Source organism: Bombus flavifrons, chromosome 11 (assembly GCF_040668555.2).
Source record: "Bombus flavifrons isolate JBK064 chromosome 11, iyBomFlav1_principal, whole genome shotgun sequence".
Taxonomy (NCBI): Eukaryota; Metazoa; Arthropoda; class Insecta; order Hymenoptera; family Apidae; genus Bombus; species Bombus flavifrons.
Genome location: NC_138452.1, coordinates 13346294 through 13370000, shown reverse-complemented (window position 1 = coordinate 13370000; position 23707 = coordinate 13346294). Strand labels below are relative to the sequence as shown.

Genomic DNA, 23707 nt, shown 5'->3' with positions numbered 1-23707 from the left:
AATATCACTCTCGCCAATACTTTGTGTTATCTATACGTATATATGATCAATTGCGAGAATGATCATGCCTGGGATTCGGAAAGAAATCAAAACTCGACCGACCTATCGTTTGTTGACAGTAAATAAAGTTGTTTAAACGAATACTGCGTAATTTCTGTGATTATTCATTTGTGAATGTTTGTGTTTCCGAATGAAAAAAAGGAAAAAATAATTCATTCTAATCTTCCTACATGAAATTTTTTGTATTTAGTTGTATTTACATCTTCCGTGCAATGTATGGAATATATTCGTCGTGTTTATTATTATTTAAGTAATAAATCTCGATTTTATATTTGTATTTAATTAATTGATTAAATGTTTAAATTTATATTTGTACAATTAAATTTCAATTCACAAATTCAATATATCAGAACTATAATTTTCATTAACATTAGTACTGTAGAGATACGCGTTATTTTGACGGAACTTACTTATAAATGTGTGTCTGTGTTATAGCTTAAGCTGCGGTTGGAGCGTATGGACAGGCGTGTAAATTTGCAAAAGCTCAGATCAGAAAACAATGAAAATTCCATTGCATCAGAGCACATAGGAGCTTGCTCGTCTCCAACTATTAATTCTGTGAATGTGCCATCGACTAGCGAACTTCACAGGAATATTCAATCTGAGAACAGTAATTCTCAATACAATGAAAGCTTTAAGATACGTTTAAATACCAGTGGTGGCATTACCACTGTCAAACAGGAACCAAATGATAATCAAAGTAAGCACGAGACAAAAATAGAAACTGGTAATGATATTAGATTAGAGTGGGAGGAGAAGAAGAAAAGAAGAACAGACTCGACGTCGCTATCCAGTGGAAACAAAAGGAAAAGGGGTGTTTCATGTTCGTCTACGATTAGCAACGACACATCCTCTACGGTACAAGATAAGCCATTAACTCAAGAAAACAACAGGAAAGGTGATAGGAAAGGGAAGCCATTAACAAAAAAGGAATCCTTCCTTACTACAGACGAACATTATTATACAGCTGTTGGAGATCCCAATTATACGTTAAATTTAAAGGAACCTAATTTAGTAGAAAGTAATACCTCGTTAGAAGTTCCAAATTGGAGGGTAAAGGTATATACGAGCTGTTATACGATGGAAGGAACTGAAAATTTGGATGATGAAATTTTTAACAAAAGACATTTAAAGTTAGAAAATGATGAAAGGAGGAGAAAAAGATGGGATGTACAAAGGATAAGGTTTGTATCGTGTTTCCAAAGTAATACAAAGTGTCGTTACTGTATTTTATTTCCTTCCAACTGTTTCATAATGTTTCACCGTTCCAATCAAACTTATACAGCCGGTTGATTATTAAGTAAATTTCAATAGTCAGATGAACTTCCATTTTTAGAGAACAGAGACATATTGAAAAGTTAAAACAAAGACAAGAAAGGCAGAATCATCAAGCAACGTGTTACAATACGAATCATACCGGGCCGTGCCCGTCTGCTGTTGAAGAAGAAGCTGTATCGTCGTTATGGCCTGATGTAGAACAAATACAAAGTCTTCAAGTGGATCCCCTGTTACCTGTTACTGCATTTGGTACTCCTATTCCTAGTTTCACCCCAAGGTAAATTAATAATGTATTAATAACTATGTCCTACACTCGTACTGATTCATATTGGTTATATCATTTGTTTTATAATTACAGTGAATTTTCTTTACCTTGGTCAAATATGTCACGATCGAACAGTCGTCGTCCAAAACGATCAACAGGTAGAAGAAAATCTACTAGAAGATAAACGTTTTACGACAGTGGACAGGATTATTTTTGTCTTATCATTTTTAATCTTTGTTATAGATATGCTCCCTCATATACATCTGTTTTTTTCTTTTTTCTAAAATCATATCTTTTTTATTACATGAAATAGGAGCACCAAAGATATTTTTATTACCCTTTTTTAAAACAAAATTCAGGAAAGATGACTATACTTGACAGGAGTACCTATAATACAATGCTTTTTATTTCTTACTTACTCATTCGTGTTTATTAAAGCTTGTTAAAAAGATATTGATCTTATAGTTTGTTCAAATCTATAAGATTCATTTTATTTGTACGACTGTAATTTGATATTGTCGCAATTTTGTAGAAATATTATTCATTTATTCAATTTTAATTAATATTTATTAAATATACTTATAAAATCTTATTTGGAATTGTACAGACTACAATGGACATAAATAATCAGATTAAGTGTATTTTCTTGCAATTAACTGGATAGAATGTAAATTTACATTTAAACATGCAGAAGCTCAAATGCGTTGAAGATATGCATACTCCGTGATAAACTATTACAAAATTAATATTATATACAAATAATGCAATTTACTTCAAATTCTTCATAGCCCTTTTCTTTAATTTTGGCTGTAAAACTAATTGGTGTCAACAAATATGTTCCATGATTAATATCAAAGATTCAGTAAAATTACAAATTATTTATGTAATTTTTTCCTTCTTTTTTTTTTATGGATAGTGCAAGAGAAAAGTGGGTACGACGTCCGCTTGAAAATATTAAAATAAAATAAACTTCTTTAATAAATTTCTTTTCAGTTTTAACATCAATTACTAAAGATATATCTTTGTTCCGTCTTCTTCTTTTCTATTTTTTTTCTATCTCATTTCTAATTTCTTTCTAAATTTTACCCTAGCATTTAATTACAATTGTCGAAAATTCTTTCAGTAAAGTGCACTAATTTATTATGCATGTACTTTAATTGCATTATTCTATTTTATCATACATGACAAGTAATGGGGTACTCAATTCAACCGTCCATAAGAGATGGTCAGCATTTCGTAAATTGAAATGCTCGACGTTAAAATACGGTGAACGTAGCGATTATAACTTGTAAATAAAAAGAAACATCTTTCCAATTATACATAAGTTTTTGTTTACTATTTTATTTATAGTAGAGCGCACTACTGATGAGTAGACATCAAACGATTATATTTTGTTTACAATAAACAGAATAAGAACGAGTAGCGTCTTTTAGGTATGTTAAGACATAGCATAGAATTATTTACGTTGTTCTCGTTAATTCGATTTTACGCATTGAAAGCTTTTTCAAGTATACCAAAGACGTAAAATAATGTCATATACTTTTCTGTTTTAAAACTAATAATTTCATAAAACATACATGTGTGTGTATCACATTTTGATACACAAAATCTCATAATATTTGTAAATATTATAATTATTATTTGAAACAACAAATTTTTGTGCTATTAACATTATTTGAATTGTTTAAAATATAATTTTGAAAACATAAATGAATGTTAGACATAAAGTACCTCCTGTTAAGTTTTAACGATTACATAAATTGTTTCGGAATTTCGTGATATTGTTGTGACTTTCGAATTAACGAGATTGTGACAGCCTACGTAATTGTCATGTGTATAGCATGTATATACGTTTACTTTATTTTTCGTGTGTGCGCGCGCGTGTGCGTGCGTGCGTGCGTGCACGCATATGTCTGATATACCGTATGCGTGCAACTATAAAGAAATGTATATGATTTTAACTGGATCGATGTATATATAGGGTGGCTCATTTATTTTGATCATGCAAAACATTTCCGTCATTTTTAATGACAAAGAGAACTATAAAAAAAAAAGGTTGTTTAGTTCAGCGTAACAATCTTTTAAGATCGCAGTTTTCAATGCTTATGTCTTTTTAATGAATTAAAAACATATTATAGGGAAACTTTTCAATGATAAAAGAATCGTTATGAGTTAACTTAATTTATATTTTTTATCACTTTATTACTTTTGATGCATAAGAAGGACAACTTGAAAAACAACTAAAGTTTTATAAACTGTGGTCTTAAAAGCTTCACTGCGATGATTAAAAATTTCTTCATTGAACTAGACAACTTTTTTCATTTTTTATTTTTGTATAATATTAAGGTATTAAAATAAATGAATCATATATATAAGGGAATGAATGACTGTATGCGTGTTTTACAAAATATATTTATTATATTGTGTACTATATATAAATATTATATATTATAGTACACATATTATTGCTCTACATACAGGTTGTTCCATAAGTAGTGGATCACTGCTTAAGATTATACATAATAGTATTAGCAATATAATTTCAGTCGAATATTTCGGCTATCATAGAGGTACAAGAGCATTTACATTCTAAATGTATTTCATATATTAGTATGCGAATCTGTTTGTTTCTAAACAAAATGAAAAGATATTAAAATAAATAATGTATAAAATAATAAGAATAAGGAGAGAGAGAGAGAGAGAGAGAGAGAGAGAGAGAGGTAAAGAGGAGAAAAAGGTACGGTCCATTGGCAACTTATGAAATGACCTGTATATAATAGAAATTATAATTTAGAAATAAGAAATGTCAAATAAATAAAATTATTTCTTACAAAAACATTCTGATAAATGTTAGAAATTAATTATCCTATAAATAAATCGAAGTTTTCATATAAATATTAGTTGACGCGTTGTGATGTAAAATTTTGCATACAGAGTAAGTTAGTTTTATTACGACACAATATCGATTTATAATTTTTCAATTGAATATAGTCAAATTTCTTTTGAAATCTCTTGAAAACTCTTTTTGAAAGGAGAATTAGAAACACTTTCTGTGTACAATAGACGGACCCGATTCGTCGTATTCTTGCTTAGAAATCCACATTTGTTGGAAGGTGCTTAAACTGGCCAAGATCGAGCCACCGATCCAGACCGAGTATTTCCTTTCTGGAGGCGCGATTATCTTGATCTTCATTGTAGACGGAGCCAGTGCCGTTATTTCCTTTTGCATCCTGTCCGCAATACCTGGATACATAGTGGTTCCGCCCGATAAGACCGAATTGGCGTATAAATCCTTACGAATATCGACGTCACATTTCATGATTGAATTGTAAGTGGTTTCATGTATTCCACATGATTCCATGCCGAGGAAGCTTGGCTGAAACATTGCTTCTGGACACCGAAAACGTTCGTTTCCAATAGTAATTACCTAAAAACAGCATCAATTAGTTCGTTAATTTAAACATTTTGCTCTCAAACTCTCAGTTCCTGAATAACCATAGATCATTAAAAAATTAAACATTATATATAAGTCAGAATTACCTGACCATCCGGTAATTCATAGCTTTTTTCGAGGGCACTTGAGCCAGCCGCCGTAGCCATCTCCTGTTGAAAGTCCAAAGCAACGTAACACAATTTTTCTTTAATATCTCGAACAATTTCACGCTCCGCGGTCGTAGTAAAAGAATATCCTCTTTCCGTTAGAATCTTCATGAGGTAATCTGTTAAATCGCGGCCGGCCAAGTCCATACGTAAAATTGCATGCGGTAACGCATATCCTGAATCAAATAGGATTCTTCATTCGTAACAGCAATTATAATTAATATATACAGGATTCTTCTACTTTTCGGCCTTATAACGATTTGGAAGGATATTGTCATAAACTTTTATGAAAACTAAAACTAATACTACATTTGCGTACATTACTACACGTGATATATGCCGATAAAAATGTTCATTCTGATAATAATTTCCGTTATTCGTGCAACATGTATTCACATACAATAAAATGAATGCCCTCTTCTCAAGTATTTTATACAAGTTGTATAAATTAGATAAATTTTAGTTTTTAGACAAATTTTACAAATAAATGAATTAAACGTATTATATTTTTCATTAATAGTTAATACGTAAAGGTATGTATTTTGTAGCGATAAAAATCATGACGTAAAATCGTATAATTTTTTCAGGAAACAGTTTTTTTTAAATTAACGTTACCTGTACACAAATATTACATATACAATGATATCTTGGATCAAATCAAATGAACCGTTTTGCTTTTGTAATATTCATTAAAGAATGAAATATAAACGAAATAATATAATTTGCAGAAATAATCATCCTATCGGTCTAAATGATAAATACACATGTATATGTATAACGACACGTACCCTCGTAAATCGGTACTGTGTGTGAAACTCCATCTCCGCTATCTAGAACAATGCCTGTAGTGCGCCCTGAAGCGTAAAGCGATAAAACAGCTTGTATAGCGACATACATTGCTGGAGAATTAAAAGTTTCAAACATAATTTGTGTCATCTTTTCTCGGTTAGCTTTAGGATTCAAAGGAGCTTCGGTCAATAGAACAGGATGTTCTTCCGGAGCGATTCTTAGTTCGTTATAGAATGTATGATGCCATATTTTTTCCATATCGTCCCAGTTTGTTACAATGCCGTGCTCGATTGGATATTTAACAGTTAAAACACCCCTTTTACTTTGTGCTTCATCTCCCACATAACTGTCCTTCTGTCCCATACCAACCATGATTCCCTATATATCATTTTTTTATTGTTTTCAGAACAAATAAATAATATGATAAGTATCCATTCTTTCTTATAAACTTTGAAACAACTTGATTTTACAAATGTAAATGTATTGAATTTTAAAAATACGATAATTTTGAAGGTTTCATGGTATTCCGATATTAAGTTAGAACAAATATTATCTTATACTAATATAAATGTACATGACAGTATGTATAAATAAATTTAGCTAACGATTTATAATAGGTCATATTTAAGATATTGTTAGTTTTACCTGATATCTAGGTCTTCCAACAATGGAAGGGAATACAGCACGTGGAGCATCATCTCCTGCAAATCCTGCTTTGCACATCCCTGATCCATTATCTACTACTAAGGCTGCTACATCGTCGTCACACATTTTAAACTAAAAGTATTTATGTCGCTCTTCTGATTTTTGTAGGTATAAAAGGAAATATTAATCTTGATTGCCAAAAACAGCAAATAGCTTGTTTATTTGACTAGATTTTGCACTACCTCGACAGTGCATTGACTCTTCTAATATTGTTTCTGCTGAAGAATGGAGCTGCTTTATATTAATGCCCCCTCTTTTACTACCTCTATGCATTCATGCCTGTATATTAAACAGTTTCTTGCACGTCAATGAACTAGTATACATTTCAGCTAACATAATGTGAGCTAATATGATTTAAGCTAATATAAAGCAATTTTTGGTTCTAACATTTTTATAATTTCCAACAAATATTCCCCCTATTGATATCTAATCTCTCTATTCAATATAAATGTCAGCTCTTTATTTTCTACATTTGTTATATTTACGAAATAGAAATTGTTAGCCAACAAAGAGTTTAACTTCTTTAGTTTCTGAAGAATTTCTAAGATCTATATGACAATATTAATCCTATACTTAACAAATATGCCGAAATGACTTACTACTTATCAATGAAAGCGAAAACCAACTTATGAGTCCATTAAATACAAACGAACTGATAGAATATGCAAAATGATAGCTTAAATAATGATAAGGTTTACATAGTAGAAAAATGTGTTATTTTTATTGTTATAAATATGTATATCCAGTTTATTTCAAATTCTAACTTTGTGGAAACATTTCTTATACATAGATGTACATATGTGAGTAATTTTAATAATAGAAACAAAATATGTATCTTACAAATAATTTGTCTTTTATGATATGAGGTATTATTTGCATATTTAAAATACATATGTATATATATATATATATATATATATATATATCTTTTCTTCTTCATTAATTTAGCGAATGCTCTAGTTTAAAATGCAGTTCGTTTACAATTAAACAGTTATATACATAGCATCTGTTAAAGAAAATTTCATGCAATTACTAGGAATTTTCGTTTAATTCGTCCTCAAATAAATATTCATAATTGTATTTAAAAAAATGTGTGTGTATGTGTTCTACAAATGTTTATTTTTATTTTAGCTTTATTTCGTTTCAGTTAATTATTTACGGAAAATAGAAATTTCAGTTTACTAAGTCTTCCAGAATTAACGCATTTTAGAGATTCACTGTTCCATAGAATGACCACTATACAGAATCTCGTTATAATCGGTGTATTACATTCCTTAATTAACTGTTCGACCAATGTTTATAATTAGGCCGTGAAATTAAGTATCTAGTCTGATTTTAATTTGCTGTGTATCCTATTTTCAATCGTGTTTTAGGGTGGAAAAATGATAAAGAACGTAGTACCGAATTTATTACAAATTATAGAATATAGGTGTAAATATTTTTAGCTACATTTTACATGGAGTACTACTTTTCCATCATTTTTCGTATCCTCGTATCGTAAATACATTGACTAGTCTTTAATTTCTGTATTTATAGATGAACGTACAAACATTAGCCATAAAAATATAATCAACACATGTATTTTTAATTTATGAATTTTATTTATCCCAAAGACCAATTTCTTTCATTCTTGTTTGGAAATATTTTTCTAAAGCATTAGCACATCGATAATACTCGGTATCAGGACTATTATACAAGCGACAGTTAGTGAAAATTCGTGTCATGTCTGCAATAAATAATCTTCTTGTAACATAATATCTAGCTTTCAATCGATCAGTCATAGTTTTGAGATCTGAAAAGTAAAATTTTTCATTCTTTCCCCATTTTGTACGATTTATTATGTTTTGAATTTTTGTACTCAATTCTTGTACTCACCCATTGGATATTTAATATGATCGTAATAATCTGGCACTTCATTCTTATCCACAGGCTTTAAAAATGGCCATGCTGTACTATGATTTTTTACGCTATTCAAAACATTTTTTAACGCATTATACAAAGAATCAGTAATATCCAAGCACGCTTCCATTGGTTCTGGTCCTTGAGTTCCTTTAGCTACTCCTCTCGTTCTTGTCTGAGTATAACTTTTCCAACCGGTTTCGCGAATACCAGGTATAGATTCAACTGGAATTCCCCTAACACCTTCTTTGAAACATGTTAAACCAGGGTGAACTTTTTGTATCTCTTGTTGCCTTTGATGAATCAACTTTTTAATAATTTCTTTCTGTTTTCGTATCACAGCCGTAAATTCAGTATACACAATTTTTGCATTCAATTCGCAATGCATTAATGTTGCTCCTTCATAATCCTTAATATATCCTTGATACATTGACCGAGGTAATTTTATATCTTTACTAAAGCCCTGCTTTTTGAAATATCCGATTGCAAATTCATCGGCGAATGTAAGGAAATGTAATATATTATTTTTTATATGATAGTCTTTAAGCATATTCATTAAGTGTGTACCATAGCCTTTAACTTGCTCTTGGCTTGTAACAGCACAAAATACTATTTCTGTAAAGCCCTGAGTAGGAAACATTCGAAAACAGATACCACCAATTGGTCGACCATCCTTTATTAAAGCTAGTGTTTTATGCTTCCTATAAATAAAGAAAATAATATAAATCGTGAAAAATATATCTATTTTATTATCCACGTTACTTACGGATCAAAAACTAATTGAGATATATATTCTTTTGGCATTCTAGGTAATTGATGGCTAAATACGTTATGTAATCCAATTAACCAAAGCATTGTTTGTTTAGAAACTGGCTGCGTCAAACTGTTCCCAACCACGTGAAATTCTATAATCTTTCTGCTTTCTTCAATCTTAGCAGTTTCATCTCGTGGAACATTTGGAGGAAATACTGCGTCAGGCCCGCACATGTAATTAGGATCGTTAATAGTCGCTATAATTTCAGCAACTGTTTCTTCTGATAAATCTTCAAAAATTTCTTCATTCTTTCTTCTTTTTACGTCTGAGCGACCTTCGGAATGTGATCTTTTTTCATGAATTTTCTTCATGCCAGGACTTATGTTAATTGTTGTATAGTTATCTTTATCATTTGGTGGAACTGTGACTTTTTCAAATTCACCGGTTCTTCTTCCTTGACTTGCTTTTGATTCCAATGCAGATTGTAAATAAGTAGGAGGTACTTGTTTAAAATCAGGATCCCAGATCGGAGAATTATCCGAATAAATCTCTGCCTCTAACATTGATAGGAACCTAAAATTGAATAAATATATTACATATTGCATCATATACGTTATATATCTCATCGATTAATGAAGTAACGCAAATAAAGTAAAAACAGAAATTTTTACATACTTTGGAAAATGTGTTAAGACTATTACTCTTTTCTCTGGTGCTAACTTATCTCGTTCACTGTGACATTTATCTAGCAATTGCCTGGAAACTGGCTTAAAAACAGCTTGGACGAACGTTCGTCCAAAAACTAGAGACGTATCATAATGAGGTAATGAGTCACAAAATGCTGGTATATGACAAAATACAAGCCAACGAGTATGATTAATTTTATATGCAGGAGCCTCTTCTGCACTGATTGTGCCTCTTCTAGCACTAAGTGGATCAAAGTTCCAATGGTTCAAACAATGCAGAAACATCTTAGCCATATCGCACATAGCTTGCATGTCTCTTTGCGGCAAGTGACCATATTTATAAGCAACAAAATTCATTACTGCTTTTGCTATACTAGGTCGTTCAAAAGGTGGTTGTCCTAAAGGACCTTCTATCATAGGTTTAGTCATAGATTGTATACATTTTCTTAAAAGCTTGTATAAGTAGAAATAAACTTTCTTTGTGTCAGGATCTTCTTCTTTCTGTAAACCTAGAAAAATATTGTCAGCGTCTATAACCATACATAATAATTTATTGACCTCTTCTTCTGATTGATTAGTCAAATGTGAAACATGATTTTCTAAAACATGCTTGCAACTTTTACAAGGGTCAAAAAAATTTATAATAGGTTGTTGTGTATCATTTTTAGAAGATTTAGTTGATAATTGAGAATTCTTCCATCCAATGCATTTGCAATCTTCAATTTTACACGCGCTATATGTTGCAATTTTTAATATTTTTTTCATTTGTGGTAAATTTAACATGTGTTGTTTCCTTTGTTGTATTCTTTGTAAATTATTTTGTCGGCTGCTCTGTTCCTGTGGTCTGACAGTATTTGATTCTCTACTATTTCCTGCATGTTGTGATGTACTAGTTACACATTGACCAGTTTCCTCTAGCGACTGTAAAGTTGAGTTACGATTTCCTTCTTCAGTTGTCATACTTTTCCTAAATAAAAGGGTGAAAGGAAATAATTTTTGGCTTTATATAAAATAAGAAAGTGATTGGCTTTTGAAATGAAAATATGTAAGTAACGGATGCATCGTAAACTTACACCGCATCAATGACCCTATAAATGTATAAATTGTCAATACATTTAGACTGTTAATAGTAAACAATACTACTATTGTATATCTTTGATATAATTAAATGTTATAAAACTAGAGAAAAGATTCATAAAACAGATATAACACTTATATTTGTATGTAATATACGAGGCTTGACGTTTATTTACATCATAATGAGCATAAAGGTTAGGAAATAAAGTGAAATTAAATTGAACATAGTGCCATCTATTTCACAAATAGAAATTAATCCTTTCTTTCATTCAACATCCAAGAAGGTTCTAAAGCTCTATTCTTGTAAGTACGACGATCAATCTTTATCTTATATTAGATGATATATATGATACAAACTACATTATTTCTGTTATAAAATATTCGAGATATCTTCTAAATTTTATTTCAATTACAATTTCAAATAATTGTTCAAATGTACTATTCCAATGAAAATTTGATAGTGTGTTTTGATTACATGATTCATGCTTGATAAGTCACGAGTGAGTACTTACATACTTACTTAAAAGGGTCTTCGTACCTTTTCGGTTTTGTATTGCAATATCAATCGTATCTTATCTTATTTTCTCCACAACGGGTATTTAATATACTTATGTTTAAAAATTTTAAATAAAGACATACAACGGTGTATATTACGAAAATTTGGTATTGCGTTAAAAGATTTCTAAAAAGATTGCGTTAACCATATTTTAGGTTTAATTGTACATCAGCTCAGCGTAATATTGGAAGGGACTTATAAATATAATTGTGTTATAACAAATTACAACGAAGAAAGTAAAGTTGCAAGAATTATGGCTACTTGGGATGGTTCTTATTCAGGGCCAGATGACCAAAATTATTGTCAAATGTATTCTGATCAAAGCGTACCTGGGCCTGTAACAGGAAATTGGACATTATTTTCTGATAATATAAATAACGATTATTTGCAACCTAGTCGTGAGTTCTACGTGCAAAATGAACCTATATTTGAACAGAATAGTCCGAATGCTTTCTATCATTCGAACACCAATGTTATGCCAAGTTTGTTGACTACAACCAATAATTATCATGGGCATGTAATAAACCCAATAGGAAATACACAAGTATTAAATAGCGAGGAGTACTTTCCAACTGTTGTCAAATCTCAACAAGGCCACGTATCTGATGACTCTTGGAAATATGATAGCAATATAATGAAGAACGAAGATAAATATGCCTCTACAAAGAGAATTAAGGAATCTTCAGGCAGCATAGTCAATCACTCAAAATTACATGTCATGGCTGAAGAGTTTGTGCCAAATAATAGAGGATATGGTGATAGAAGTAAAAATAAAGAGTTAGAGAATACAAAATCTACTAATGATGCAAATTATTGTGTCAAGGATAACGGCAAAATATCAGATAAATACTTCTTTTGTAATGAGAATAGGCATGAAGGTAAATATAATAACAAAAAGTGTTCTAATTATAAGCACAAAGAAAGACACCAAGATCAGTGTTACAAAAAAAATGCATATACAAATTCCTATCAACAGCATGTCAAAACTTCTCATAAACTTCAAGGTAATAAATACTTTACTAATAAGTATTATGCAGGAAAATCACAAGTAAATTCAAAAGTTATAAATGAAAATGCATTGGATCAATGTTCAATGACTAATAGTGCTACTTGTAATAATAAAAAGGATCCTGTAATAAATTTGAATAAAGGAGAATCATCATTAAGTATGAATGTATGTTCAAATAAAAATAAAAATTTGTCGAACGAAGTTAATGATAAAAGAACTATCATTGGTGATAATAATGTCGTACAAGGTGATAGCATACAGCAGCCCAAAAATTCGATGAAGGAATTTACTTACTATAATCCTGGTTTCAAACAGACCTACAATAATCATAGAAATTTAAGGAAATATCAGTATAATGATAGATATAACAGGGAAGAAAATTTTTATAAAGAAAAGCGACATCACTATCCAGGATATGGTAGAGAAAATTATAATAAAGAAGATAAAATTAAAATAAGAAATGAAATGTGCAGTAATGGAGAATGTAACGAATATAAAGAATGTTTTAACGAGAGAACTGGATTAGAAGCAAAAGAGATAAAAGAGAAAAGGCACAACTATCAAGGATATAATGGATTTAAAGAACATCATAAGGAAGCTAAACCAGAGATCTTTAAAGAGAAAGATAAAGGTAAATATTATGTATCTGAAAATAAAGAGAAAGGAAATGAACATTGGAGAAATAAAAGGGAAATTAGCGAAAGAAATAATATTCAGAAACGGGGACAAAATAGAAAGTCACCAGTTGGTACGTATGTAAGTTGGTATTTCCTATGCTATGTTGTATTTTTAACATGATAATAATGCAGTTTTATAATTTTATTGTGCAGATGATGATGCAAGTCAAAGAGAAAGACTAGCAGAACAGTTGAATAGAGGACAATTAGAATGTTTAGTATGTTGTGAATATATTAAACAGAATGATTATGTTTGGTCATGTTCTAACTGCTATCATGTGTTGCATCTGAAATGTATTAAAAAATGGGCAAAGTCATCACAATCTGGTAAATATAATTAGAGTTATAAGCTGGATAATTTTTTTATTAAAAGTTATTAAATTGTATACTAATAATTCTTATATACTATATACCATACTACAATAATTCTTTATATACTATTTATATAGAAAATGGCTGGAGATGTCCAGCATGTCAAAATGTTAACTTAGTAATTCCTGAAGATTACTTTTGCTTTTGTGGCAAAACAAGAGTACCTGAATGGAATCGTAGAGATGTTGCGCATTCTTGTGGTGAAATTTGCGCTAGAACATTATCCAAAAATAGTTGTCCACATAAGTGCACTCTTCTATGCCACCCTGGATCTTGTCCACAATGTACAGCAATGGTAACAAAATATTGTGGCTGCGGTAAAACTCAGCAAACAGTACAGTGTAGCACTCAGAAATTATTGCTGTGCGAGTCTATATGTGGTAAAAATTTAAAATGTGGCAGGCATAAATGTCAAAGTAAATGCCATCATGGAGAATGTGCAAATTGTGAAGAAACAATAACGCAAAGTATGTAATTTAAATATGACATAATGTAAACTAAAGTATTAAATTTCATTCTGATAGCATATTTATTCTCAGAGTGTTATTGTGGCAAAAGTACAAAAGAAATAACTTGCCAGAGTAATATTTCGTTCACATATTCTTGTGGAACTATCTGCGGTAAATTGTTAGAATGTGGTAATCACACTTGTACAAAATTGTGTCATGCGGATGCTTGCGAATCCTGTTCTTTAACTCCTGACAAAATTACAACTTGCTGCTGTGGGCAAACACCATTAATAGATAAGAGACAAACTTGCTTAGATTCAATCCCAGTCTGTGACAAAATATGTTTGAAAAATTTGAAATGCGGGCAGCCTAGTGAGTATTTCATCTCAAATTGAAGGTGCATGGGATTTTTGATAAAATACAGTAAAAATTTATGATATAATATATTGTCTGCAGATAATCCTCATAAGTGTAAAGCGAAGTGTCATGTAGGGGATTGTCCTGTTTGTGACTTAATTACCAATGTTAGATGCCGCTGCGGGAACATGGATAGGGAAATAGCTTGTAAAGATTTGATATCAAAAGCTGATGATGCACGGTGTGAAAAGAGATGTATAAAAAAGAGGTCTTGTGGGAAGCACAAATGTAACCAACTGTGTTGTATAGAGATAGAACATATTTGTCCATTAATATGTTCTAAAACTTTAAGCTGTGGGAGGCATAAATGTGAACAAAGCTGTCATAAAGGTATCAAATTACGTTAATGATAATATTAATGTTAATTTTGAAATTAAATCGCAAAAATTAAGTAAAAATCATGAAAATTATACTGTACAATAAAGAGTAAAAGAAACTAACCTTTGTGATTTGTACCAAAAAAAGAAAAAGAGTAAACAAAATTAATAGATTAATATAAAACATTATATTAAAATAGGAAGGTGTCAACCTTGTTGGCGAAGTAGTTTTGATGAATTATATTGTGAATGCGGGGCTTCTGTGATATATCCTCCTGTTCCTTGTGGGACAAGAAGACCTACATGTGACAGACCTTGCTCTCGACAGCACTCTTGCGGCCACGAAATATTACATAATTGCCATAGTGAATTAAACTGTCCGCCTTGTACTGTTCTTACTCAAAGATGGTGTCATGGCAAACATGAGTTACGAAAAGCTGTACCATGCTATGTTAACGAAATTTCATGTGGTTTGTCATGTAACAAGCCCATATCCTGTGGCCGACATAAATGCATTACTATTTGTCATTCTGGACCATGTGAAAAACCAGGACAACAATGTTCTCAGCCTTGTACTGTTCAAAGGGAACTGTGTGGACACATCTGTGCTGCTCCGTGTCACGAGGGTAAATGTCCAGACACACCTTGCAAGGAGATGGTTAAGGTAATTAATTAAATATGTTTTCAAAATGACATTCACGGCTTGATGATACATAAGATCTCTGTATAATTAAGTTTAAAGTTTGTATTAATATTATTGGCCTTCTAAATTACTAATAAAAATCTCTTTATACGTAGGTGACGTGTCAGTGTGGGCATAGGACTATGTCGCGTGTTTGCGCCGAAAATTCTAAAGAATATCAGAGAATAGCAAGTAGCATATTAGCTAGTAAAATGGCTGATATGCAATTAGGTCATTCTATTAATTTGGAAGAAGTATTTGGTCAAGGAGCAAAGAAGCAGAATCAGTTAAAAACTTTAGAATGCAACGATGAATGTAAAATAATAGAACGGAATAGGAGATTGGCGTTGGGTTTGCAAATTGTAAATCCAGATTTAAGTGGAAAATTAATGCCTAGATACAGTGATTTTATGAAACAGTGGGCTAAAAAGGATCCTCATTTTTGTCAGATGGTTCATGACAAATTAACCGAGTTGGTTCAATTAGCAAAAACCTCTAAACAAAAATCACGCAGTTATTCCTTTGATAGCATGAACAAAGATAAACGTCATTTTATTCACGAATCTTGTGAACATTTTGGTTGTGAAAGCCAGGCGTATGATCAGGAGCCAAAAAGAAATGTTGTTGCGACTGCTGTAAAAGATAAGGTAATGCACATTTTACGTGTAACTAGCAGAATTGAACTTATAATTTAATTTTCTGGTATTATGTTGAAATTTATTACAGTGTTGGTTACCTAGTTATAGTTTATTAGAGATTGTACAACGGGAAAATGGTCAGAGAAAAGTTCCAGGTCCAATGTTAAATACTACAAAAGCTGATGGGTCCGTGAAGTAAGTAAAATTAAGTAAATTTTCAAAATCTGTCATGTAGTTTTAATAAATTAACAATGGGTTTGTATATCGAGTTGGCAACTAAGTGATTGCGGATTTTGTCATTAGGTGGTATTGACAAAATCCGCAATCACTTAGTTATCGATCCAATATTAATTTCAAATTATCCATTTTTGTTCTCTTTAGGACAATATTATCACTGCCTGCGAAAAAGATCCAAAAGCCAGAAACAACATTAAGCATAAAAACATCAGAACCAGAAATAGATTATTTTGATTATAAGGGTTAAGATTACTATCTCCGTATTACATAAAGTGTAAGTAATATAAGCGATGAAATTAATATCATAATTAGAAAAAATGCTGTTAAATATAATGGATTAACTAAACATTTTAATAATATTTATTCTTTGTAACACATATACACACACACACACACGCGCGCGCGCACGCACGCACGCACGCACGCACGCACGCACGCTACCATAATATATGTATACATATATGTAGAGTGACCCAGATAAATGGGATCACCTAAGCATTTGCCTTATTTATTACTGTGGTATGAAAAAACTTTTCAGTACAATTCAAGGGCCACATGCAACGGTGAAAACAGCTCTATTTCATGGTCATTTTTCTTACAAGATTACAAGTGGTGGACATCAGTTTTTTTTTTTTTTTTTTTAATAGAACTGTATATATTTATTTTTCCATATCTTTATAGAGCACGAAAAAAAACAAATTCAATGACCTTAATAGCTACCTTAATACCGTTTCCCATCACTTAATCTTCAGATACTTGCGTTTGAATTGTACATAAATGATATTTAATTATGTTCAATCGTTTCAATGGTAGAATAAAAGAATGCAAAATTTCCGACTCCAGAGCAGAATTTTCTAACTTTTAAGTTTAACTTATTAGCGCCACACGTCATAACTGTTATAAGACAAATTTTTAAAGTTACTATATGGTATAAGAGTTAATGTCTTCGATTAAAAAATTTTGGTTTCAAATAATCATTATAAATGATTCAGATTTTCTTTACTACCGGTAATCATTATCGATGACGAGAATTTTATTTTGATTATGAATAATCTGTAAATATAGCTCATCACAAGTAGCCGTCATTTATAAACAGAGGACGTTATAATCAGTATCGTGTCGAATTTCTTAGTTGGTATAGCAGTTACGTTGGGCCACGAAGGTTCATAAAGTGATTTGTCTAGTGGTATAATTCGTCTGTGACGCAGCCCACTGGCTCGTAGAACACCGTTTTTTACATTGCACGAGAGGTCTATCTCATCTTTAGTCCATGATGTTGTCATTGATAATATATGTATACATAATATGGTTACATCGATAATATAGTTCCCTTCGTCGTTTGATAAAGTAGGTAACCTCTTTAACTTGAAGTTGGTGCGGTGTGCTTCTTTGGCCTGAAGTTGGTGCAGTATAGATCCGAAGTCCGTCACAACCCTGGCCAATAGAGCCCATATATATGAAAATTAAGCGCTTCTATTGGCGCAATGTATTGCGGAGTGAAATCGAGGGTGCCTATTGGTGCAGGATATTGTCAAAGTCAAATCGAGCGCGCCTATTGGTGCGAAATATTGGAAAGTCGTAGTTTCTCGGAGAAACGTACCGTGGAGTGTGTCGTTGTACTCTTGACAATCGTGGAGCGAAAATTCGTCCCGTCGAGCGTTACACTGTCATTATTAGTACTTTCATTTCAAATTTACCAACATTTCTACACTTCTATCTGCTTCATTCAAATAGTACATTCGAATAGTACGTTCGTATTTAATCACTTATTGATTATAATCTTAGTAGAATTAAGTAGTATAACGAAATTTTCTTTTACTTTCATCGTTGACTGCGTATTTGACAGGTTACAGTCATCATATTACCGGTCTTTCAGATAGAATTTGGGTTCTATTATTACTTTATTTCGCTATAATTAGTTTCATTGCTTTAAATTATTGATTTACTATACATTTATTCTTGACTGCATTTCTGACGGTTGAAATTATCTATAATTCGCATTACCGACCTTTGAGGGAGACTTTTAATTTTATCGTCGCTTTATCTCGCTATAATTTGTTCTGTTATTGTTAATTGCTGATTTTGTCGTACATTTATTTGAAATTGCCGTTTTTCTTTTGTGCAGATTATTGGCTGGTCACGTGACTGAAAGAATAGAGGTTTATCACATCGCCACAGACTCCACAGGCGGATTAATAATCGATAATTCGAACTGATACGAAATGGACGCTACAGATGATTATTAATAATCGAGTCGTTGATTTCTCATGCAGATTTAGTAACGATCGAGGTATTAGAACAAAGCAGACGTATGTAGATGATTATTTTCTCTTTTTATTGAATCAATGATAATCGATATTTGATACGTAATTGCTATACAACTTACGATTGGTATATAATGACATTATTTTATAAATAGTTGCATAATTTGTTGAAAATATTAAGACGAAGGAAAAGCCTTAAAGAAATCAAATTTTGAAACTGTTTCGGGTATATAGATTAGACGGATATACTTATTAAGTGATTAATGTTTTTATATCAATATATAGAGAATTATACGAATCATTTGATTGTTATTAGAAAACAATTTGCTGCAAAATTATTATATTTTTATGTATTCGAATGAGAAAATCGGCTTATTATTGTTTATTATCGGTATATTAAAGGGTCTGAACAAGACAAGACATGTTGAAATAGGTTTATGTGCAAGATTAAATATACACTCTAATCACTAATCACTTCGGACATGTTTATGTAAGGAAGTTTAATTTATTAGAAGCATCGTCGAATCTTTATAAAGTGCAACATAATATATTAGCAAATACCATATTTCACACTCCGATAACGAACATTCAGAATTGAATTTATCCTGATGAAATGATATTATATTTTAAAACGTTAATAAAGATTGGCAGATATATTAGAAAATATCTTGCAATACATAAACGGTGTTTGAAATATTACACGTATATCCCATTTTCTTAATATGTATATGTAATAGCTGTTTGTTGGTGAGAAATGAATAATAATCGGTATATAGTGTATACATTTCGAAAAGCAGCCACTCCTTCACCCTATCGTTCCCTGCTAACACAACTTTTCTTCAGAACATATTTTTGACCGCGCGCAATGCGCAATACCCTAGAATCGATGTTTGCTGCGTAATGACATTTTTTTATATTTTCTAGAGCACGGTAGCTGTTGATAGTTGTAAATTCAGTTGAAAAAGTTATACGCGAAATTAGAATTTCGCGACAGGCAGATTTTGGAATCGGAGCGACAAGTTTTCAACACTGCTTTCGCATTTTCGAAAACGTGCTTCGACGAAAGGATTGCCTAAGGTTGTTTGCATTAATATTTAATTTTTATTCAATAAGTTAAATAAATTTCCCATTCACTGTCAATTTGTCTGTTTCGTGATGGAATTTCAATAGTCCAGAGAGTCAGTTATTTGGACGAGTCGTCACGTAGGCGCGTTTTCGCATGTTCAACCTGTTTCAGGGAATTTCAGTTGAGCAAATCGACGGTGAAGCTGGCCACGGATGGAGTATGCCATTGTCTCTGGCTTTGGCCATCGATTTTTCGAATTTCGCGATCGTGGTCGCGAATAGATTCTCACACGAACTAGCAGGGCGGATCCCTAATTTTATAGGTTCGTGTATATGCCAATGTCAATTTAAACTCGGCATTTGACCGCATGGTGCAGCACTAGTCCGAGAACAACCAGGTTCGTGAGCGTGAGCACTCTCATTACCTCTCTGATACGACTGTGATTCGAGACGAGAGGTTTCATAACCTAAGTGCAGTGTGAGAAATATTAAACGTTCTTTGTAATTAGATTCCAACGTAATTGAAATAGATGGCGGACAATATTGAAAGTAAAGCTACTGTCGCATCGGAAGAGATAGAAGCAGAGGAATGCCAAGAAGATGTTCCAGAGGAAGGAAAGATTATTCGGAAAGACGAAAAATCGAGGCTAAATGTGGAGGTGCTCGATGACGCGGAAACTGTGACGTTAGAACAACCAGTTTATCAAATACGTCCGCAGTTACACGAGAAGTACCTATTAATCGTATCGAAATTTTTTACAGTTGAACTCTATTCCTTTGGATTGAGAGTTTTTAATTGAATTTCTTTTTCAACGACATGACGTTTGTTTGTCAAGCTTTATCTTGTTCAATTATTTCTAATATGTTGCTGTTGTTGTTGTTGTTGTTGTTGTTACAATCAAGGGGAATACTTTTTTTCATTGTGAAGATATGATTTTATCTTTATGATTATGACTTTAAGTATATACTTCTAACATAATCTTAAGTATATAATTTGCAAATATGGAAACTATATATAGAGAGCAGTCTAGTACCACTGTCGTTGTAAATAACGTATGAAATGCATTTTACATGGAATGTAACTTTTATTATTATTAGGAATGGTTAAAACGAGTAATATAGTAGGTGGAATAGTTCGCTAAGCTCTACTTATATGTAACGATAGTTTAATAAAGCGTTTCGCTTTTGACTATAACTATAATATAAAAGGTGAACAAATGATTTGGATACAGGTTTAAACCGTTAAACGCTAAAGAAGTTATACATAATGTGCTATTTGATCAGCTTTCTGCGAAAACCTACGATGCTCAGGAAGCAGCTCAGTGGACTAAAGATATAGCGGATTTAATTAGAGAGAAAGTTAAAGGTGAAATTCTCTTTTCTAAAATAAGTTAGGTGTCGAGTAAATAATACGCTAAGTTTAATCAGTTAATTAAAAATTTCAAATAATTTGTTACGTACTTATTTCTAGAGTTAAAGTTCAAACGTTACAAATATATTGTAAATGTTGTTTTGGGTGAGCAGCATGGTGCTGGGGTGAAAATGGGTACAAGATGTATTTGGGATGCAGAAGCAGATACGTACGCGTATGATAGTTTCTTGAATGTAAGAGTCGCGCAGTTAATTTTAGTATCTTAATTTAGTTTAATATCGATACTGTATTTGATTGAGAACAAGCGATACTAAACAGTTTGCAAATTGAGTTACAACATTGGATATCGTTGGACTACATCAATTTTAGAATAAACGTACTTGCAAAGATACGATATATATTATTTAATATACGTGTATAGCATTTAATTGTTGCGATTATTATAAAAAGCGATTATTAGCGAAAGAAACTTAATAGCAAAGAGACGAATGCACAAAGATAATGACATTTTTTCAGGATACGATATTCTGTGTGGCCACTGTGTACGCCGTGTATTTTTATTAGAAAATGCTTATACGCATCTTTGTTATACATATCTTTGATTACGATACACCAAGTATTTGAAGTTTATCAATTATGGTATCCTATGACGATACGAACAAAATCGAACGAAAGATGAAGAAGAATAAAAGATGATCTCATGGGTGGAGTAGACATTTTATTGAAATAGAAGCTACTATTAACACACACTTTACATCTATATATCGTCTCATGGCACAATTTTTACATATTCGTAACATATTAAACATATCTGTAACCATGTATTCTAATAATACACAAACTCAAAATTTAATGAGAGCGCATAACATTTACATGTCTTTGTTTACTAAAATTATTATAGCACCATAATTCACGGTATTATTCTATTACAAGAATTTTTTAAACACGATAAAAGAATGATATAGTTATGACTTTCACTTATATTTATTTACTTTAAGATTATATTAAACTACGAAAAAAAATGTCTCGTCTTATATCTTATTTGTCTTAACAACTTTATCTAAATTCCTTTTGAAATTTGTTGCATTTAAATTCATATTTTCATCCATATTTTCATCCATATTTTCATCCATATTTTCATCCATATTAAATCCATATTAAATCCATATACAGATAACATTCTGTAAGCGCATAAATATGTAACTGTTCATCGCAATAGATAGTAATAAAAGTGAAAAGACAATCATAAAATATTGCTTTAATAATACAACGATATAAAAGGATATATACTAATGAATATATCTGCGAAACGTCTCTCTATCGTAATGTTCGATCGAATATCTTCGATTCCTGAGAAAAGAATTATTAAAGGAAACTATTTCGAATTTTACAAAATTTTATAAAATTTTTAATAAAAGTGCAAAATACGTAGTTTATATAATGATATATTTTTATGAATAATTATAATGTACTGCATATGATGAAACGTAGAACTTGTAAGGAGTATAAAAGAGTATTTTTGTAACAAGGAACGAAAAAAAAAAAAAAAAAAAGAAAGAAAGCACATAAGGTTTTTATTCTTACGAATACAGCGGATGATGTTACACTAAACAAAACCCAGTGTAATACACAGGGTGAATTATAAATGCATGTTCGTACTTGAAAGGGCGATTCTACATAGTAAAATAAGTAAAGAACGTCCTATAAACACGTGTATGCCCTACGTACCTTCCTTTTTCGGATTGTGGATGATTAAATCCTTATCGTTCATGATGATCTAAATTATGTATTCTTGCGGGACCATTTAAAGTCTATCGTATATTGAACGCAAGTGAACGATGTATAGAATGTGCGAGAAGAAAGGATAAAAAATTGGATTTGAGACTATTCGAAGAATATATTAAGTGGTGCGATAGAGCGTGTGTTGACGAGGCAGTATCGAGAGTCGGGATACGCGGTGGACGCTTTGAATATTTTCTTTGATCATTCATCGACGCCGAAACTGAGATACGTAAGACACAATGCTCGTAAGACGTTTTTTATATTTTATATTTTTCATATATATTATATTTTAATGCGTAGATCGATCGCTGAAGTATGAACATGCATCTGTGACTAATTCCGTATACAGCAGGATGAGAATTCACCGTTCTCTATAAAATCGAAGTAATAATTAAACGTTAGTATCGTAGAAATGAAAAAGAACGAAAAGGAAGAAATTTGAATGAGATGTCGTAGCTTTAACGTTTGATCGGAAAAATGATTACACAGAGAAAGTAGAGTAGTAGTAGTAGTAGAGATTAAGGGAAGAATATGTAGCGAGATTTAAAATGTGGATAATTCATCGGTATGATTATGCGTAACTAAGAAAGCTTAGAATCACGGTACGACGATTATTTGATCTGTTGCTACTTCGAATTAAAATTATCATATCAAGTTTTAATCGTATATTTATTTATCGTTATATATACGTCGTATATATGACAAACAAAGAAGCAGAAAAATATTTACTTGCATTTTATTTCGTAATCATTTCGTA

General features: G+C 31.4%; 5 protein-coding genes across 9 annotated transcripts in view; 3 read left to right on the top strand and 2 right to left on the bottom strand.

Moving 5' to 3' along the window:
- The window catches only part of LOC138185114 (mucin-22), a 5349-nt gene extending 2747 nt beyond the window's left edge, over nt 1-2602 (top strand). Inside the window, exons 2-4 of the mRNA XM_069123802.1 lie at nt 496-1244; nt 1397-1615; nt 1697-2602. Coding sequence (XP_068979903.1) covers nt 496-1244; nt 1397-1615; nt 1697-1787 — 1059 coding nt within the window. The 3' untranslated portion in view covers nt 1788-2602. The remainder of the gene's footprint in view (nt 1-495; nt 1245-1396; nt 1616-1696) is intronic.
- A 1476-nt stretch (nt 2603-4078) lies between these two features.
- On the bottom strand, nt 4079-6983 carry LOC138185118 (actin, clone 403). The gene is made up of 4 exons (XM_069123809.1): nt 6638-6983; nt 5992-6370; nt 5144-5379; nt 4079-5030 (listed from the first exon to the last, which is right to left on the bottom strand). The coding sequence occupies exons 1-4, from the start codon at nt 6761-6763 to the stop codon at nt 4641-4643; spliced, it is 1131 nt and encodes a 376-aa protein (XP_068979910.1). The 5' UTR covers nt 6764-6983; the 3' UTR covers nt 4079-4640.
- A 1216-nt stretch (nt 6984-8199) lies between these two features.
- On the bottom strand, nt 8200-11246 carry Gcn5 (Gcn5 acetyltransferase). The gene is made up of 5 exons (XM_069123803.1): nt 11110-11246; nt 10026-11003; nt 9363-9923; nt 8573-9297; nt 8200-8489 (listed from the first exon to the last, which is right to left on the bottom strand). The coding sequence occupies exons 2-5, from the start codon at nt 10994-10996 to the stop codon at nt 8296-8298; spliced, it is 2451 nt and encodes an 816-aa protein (XP_068979904.1). The 5' UTR covers nt 10997-11003; nt 11110-11246; the 3' UTR covers nt 8200-8295.
- Nucleotides 11057-20194, top strand: stc (nuclear transcription factor, X-box binding stc). Of its 5 annotated transcripts, none has more exons than XR_011174536.1 (14): nt 11057-11081; nt 11825-13426; nt 13509-13682; nt 13805-14194; nt 14267-14548; nt 14633-14923; nt 15111-15574; nt 15709-16239; nt 16319-16425; nt 16612-16741; nt 18593-18757; nt 19656-19686; nt 19730-19811; nt 19969-20194. XR_011174536.1 is itself a non-coding variant. In XM_069123799.1 (11 exons), exons 1-10 carry the CDS (start codon nt 11072-11074, stop codon nt 16712-16714), a joined length of 3954 nt encoding a protein of 1317 aa, XP_068979900.1. In that variant the 5' UTR covers nt 11057-11071; the 3' UTR covers nt 16715-16741; nt 18593-18909. The 5 variants fall into 5 exon arrangements, 3 of the variants coding, with proteins under 3 accessions (XP_068979900.1, XP_068979902.1, XP_068979901.1); XR_011174535.1 differs by having other exon boundaries at nt 18593-18776; XM_069123799.1 differs by lacking the exons at nt 19656-19686; nt 19730-19811; nt 19969-20194 and having other exon boundaries at nt 18593-18909.
- Nucleotides 20195-20203: 9 nt separating this feature from the next.
- Nucleotides 20204-22292, top strand: LOC138185119 (dynein light chain Tctex-type protein 2B). The gene is made up of 4 exons (XM_069123810.1): nt 20204-20526; nt 21029-21162; nt 21268-21401; nt 21685-22292. The coding sequence occupies exons 1-4, from the start codon at nt 20327-20329 to the stop codon at nt 21730-21732; spliced, it is 516 nt and encodes a 171-aa protein (XP_068979911.1). The 5' UTR covers nt 20204-20326; the 3' UTR covers nt 21733-22292.
- Nucleotides 22293-23707: the final 1415 nt, after the last annotated feature.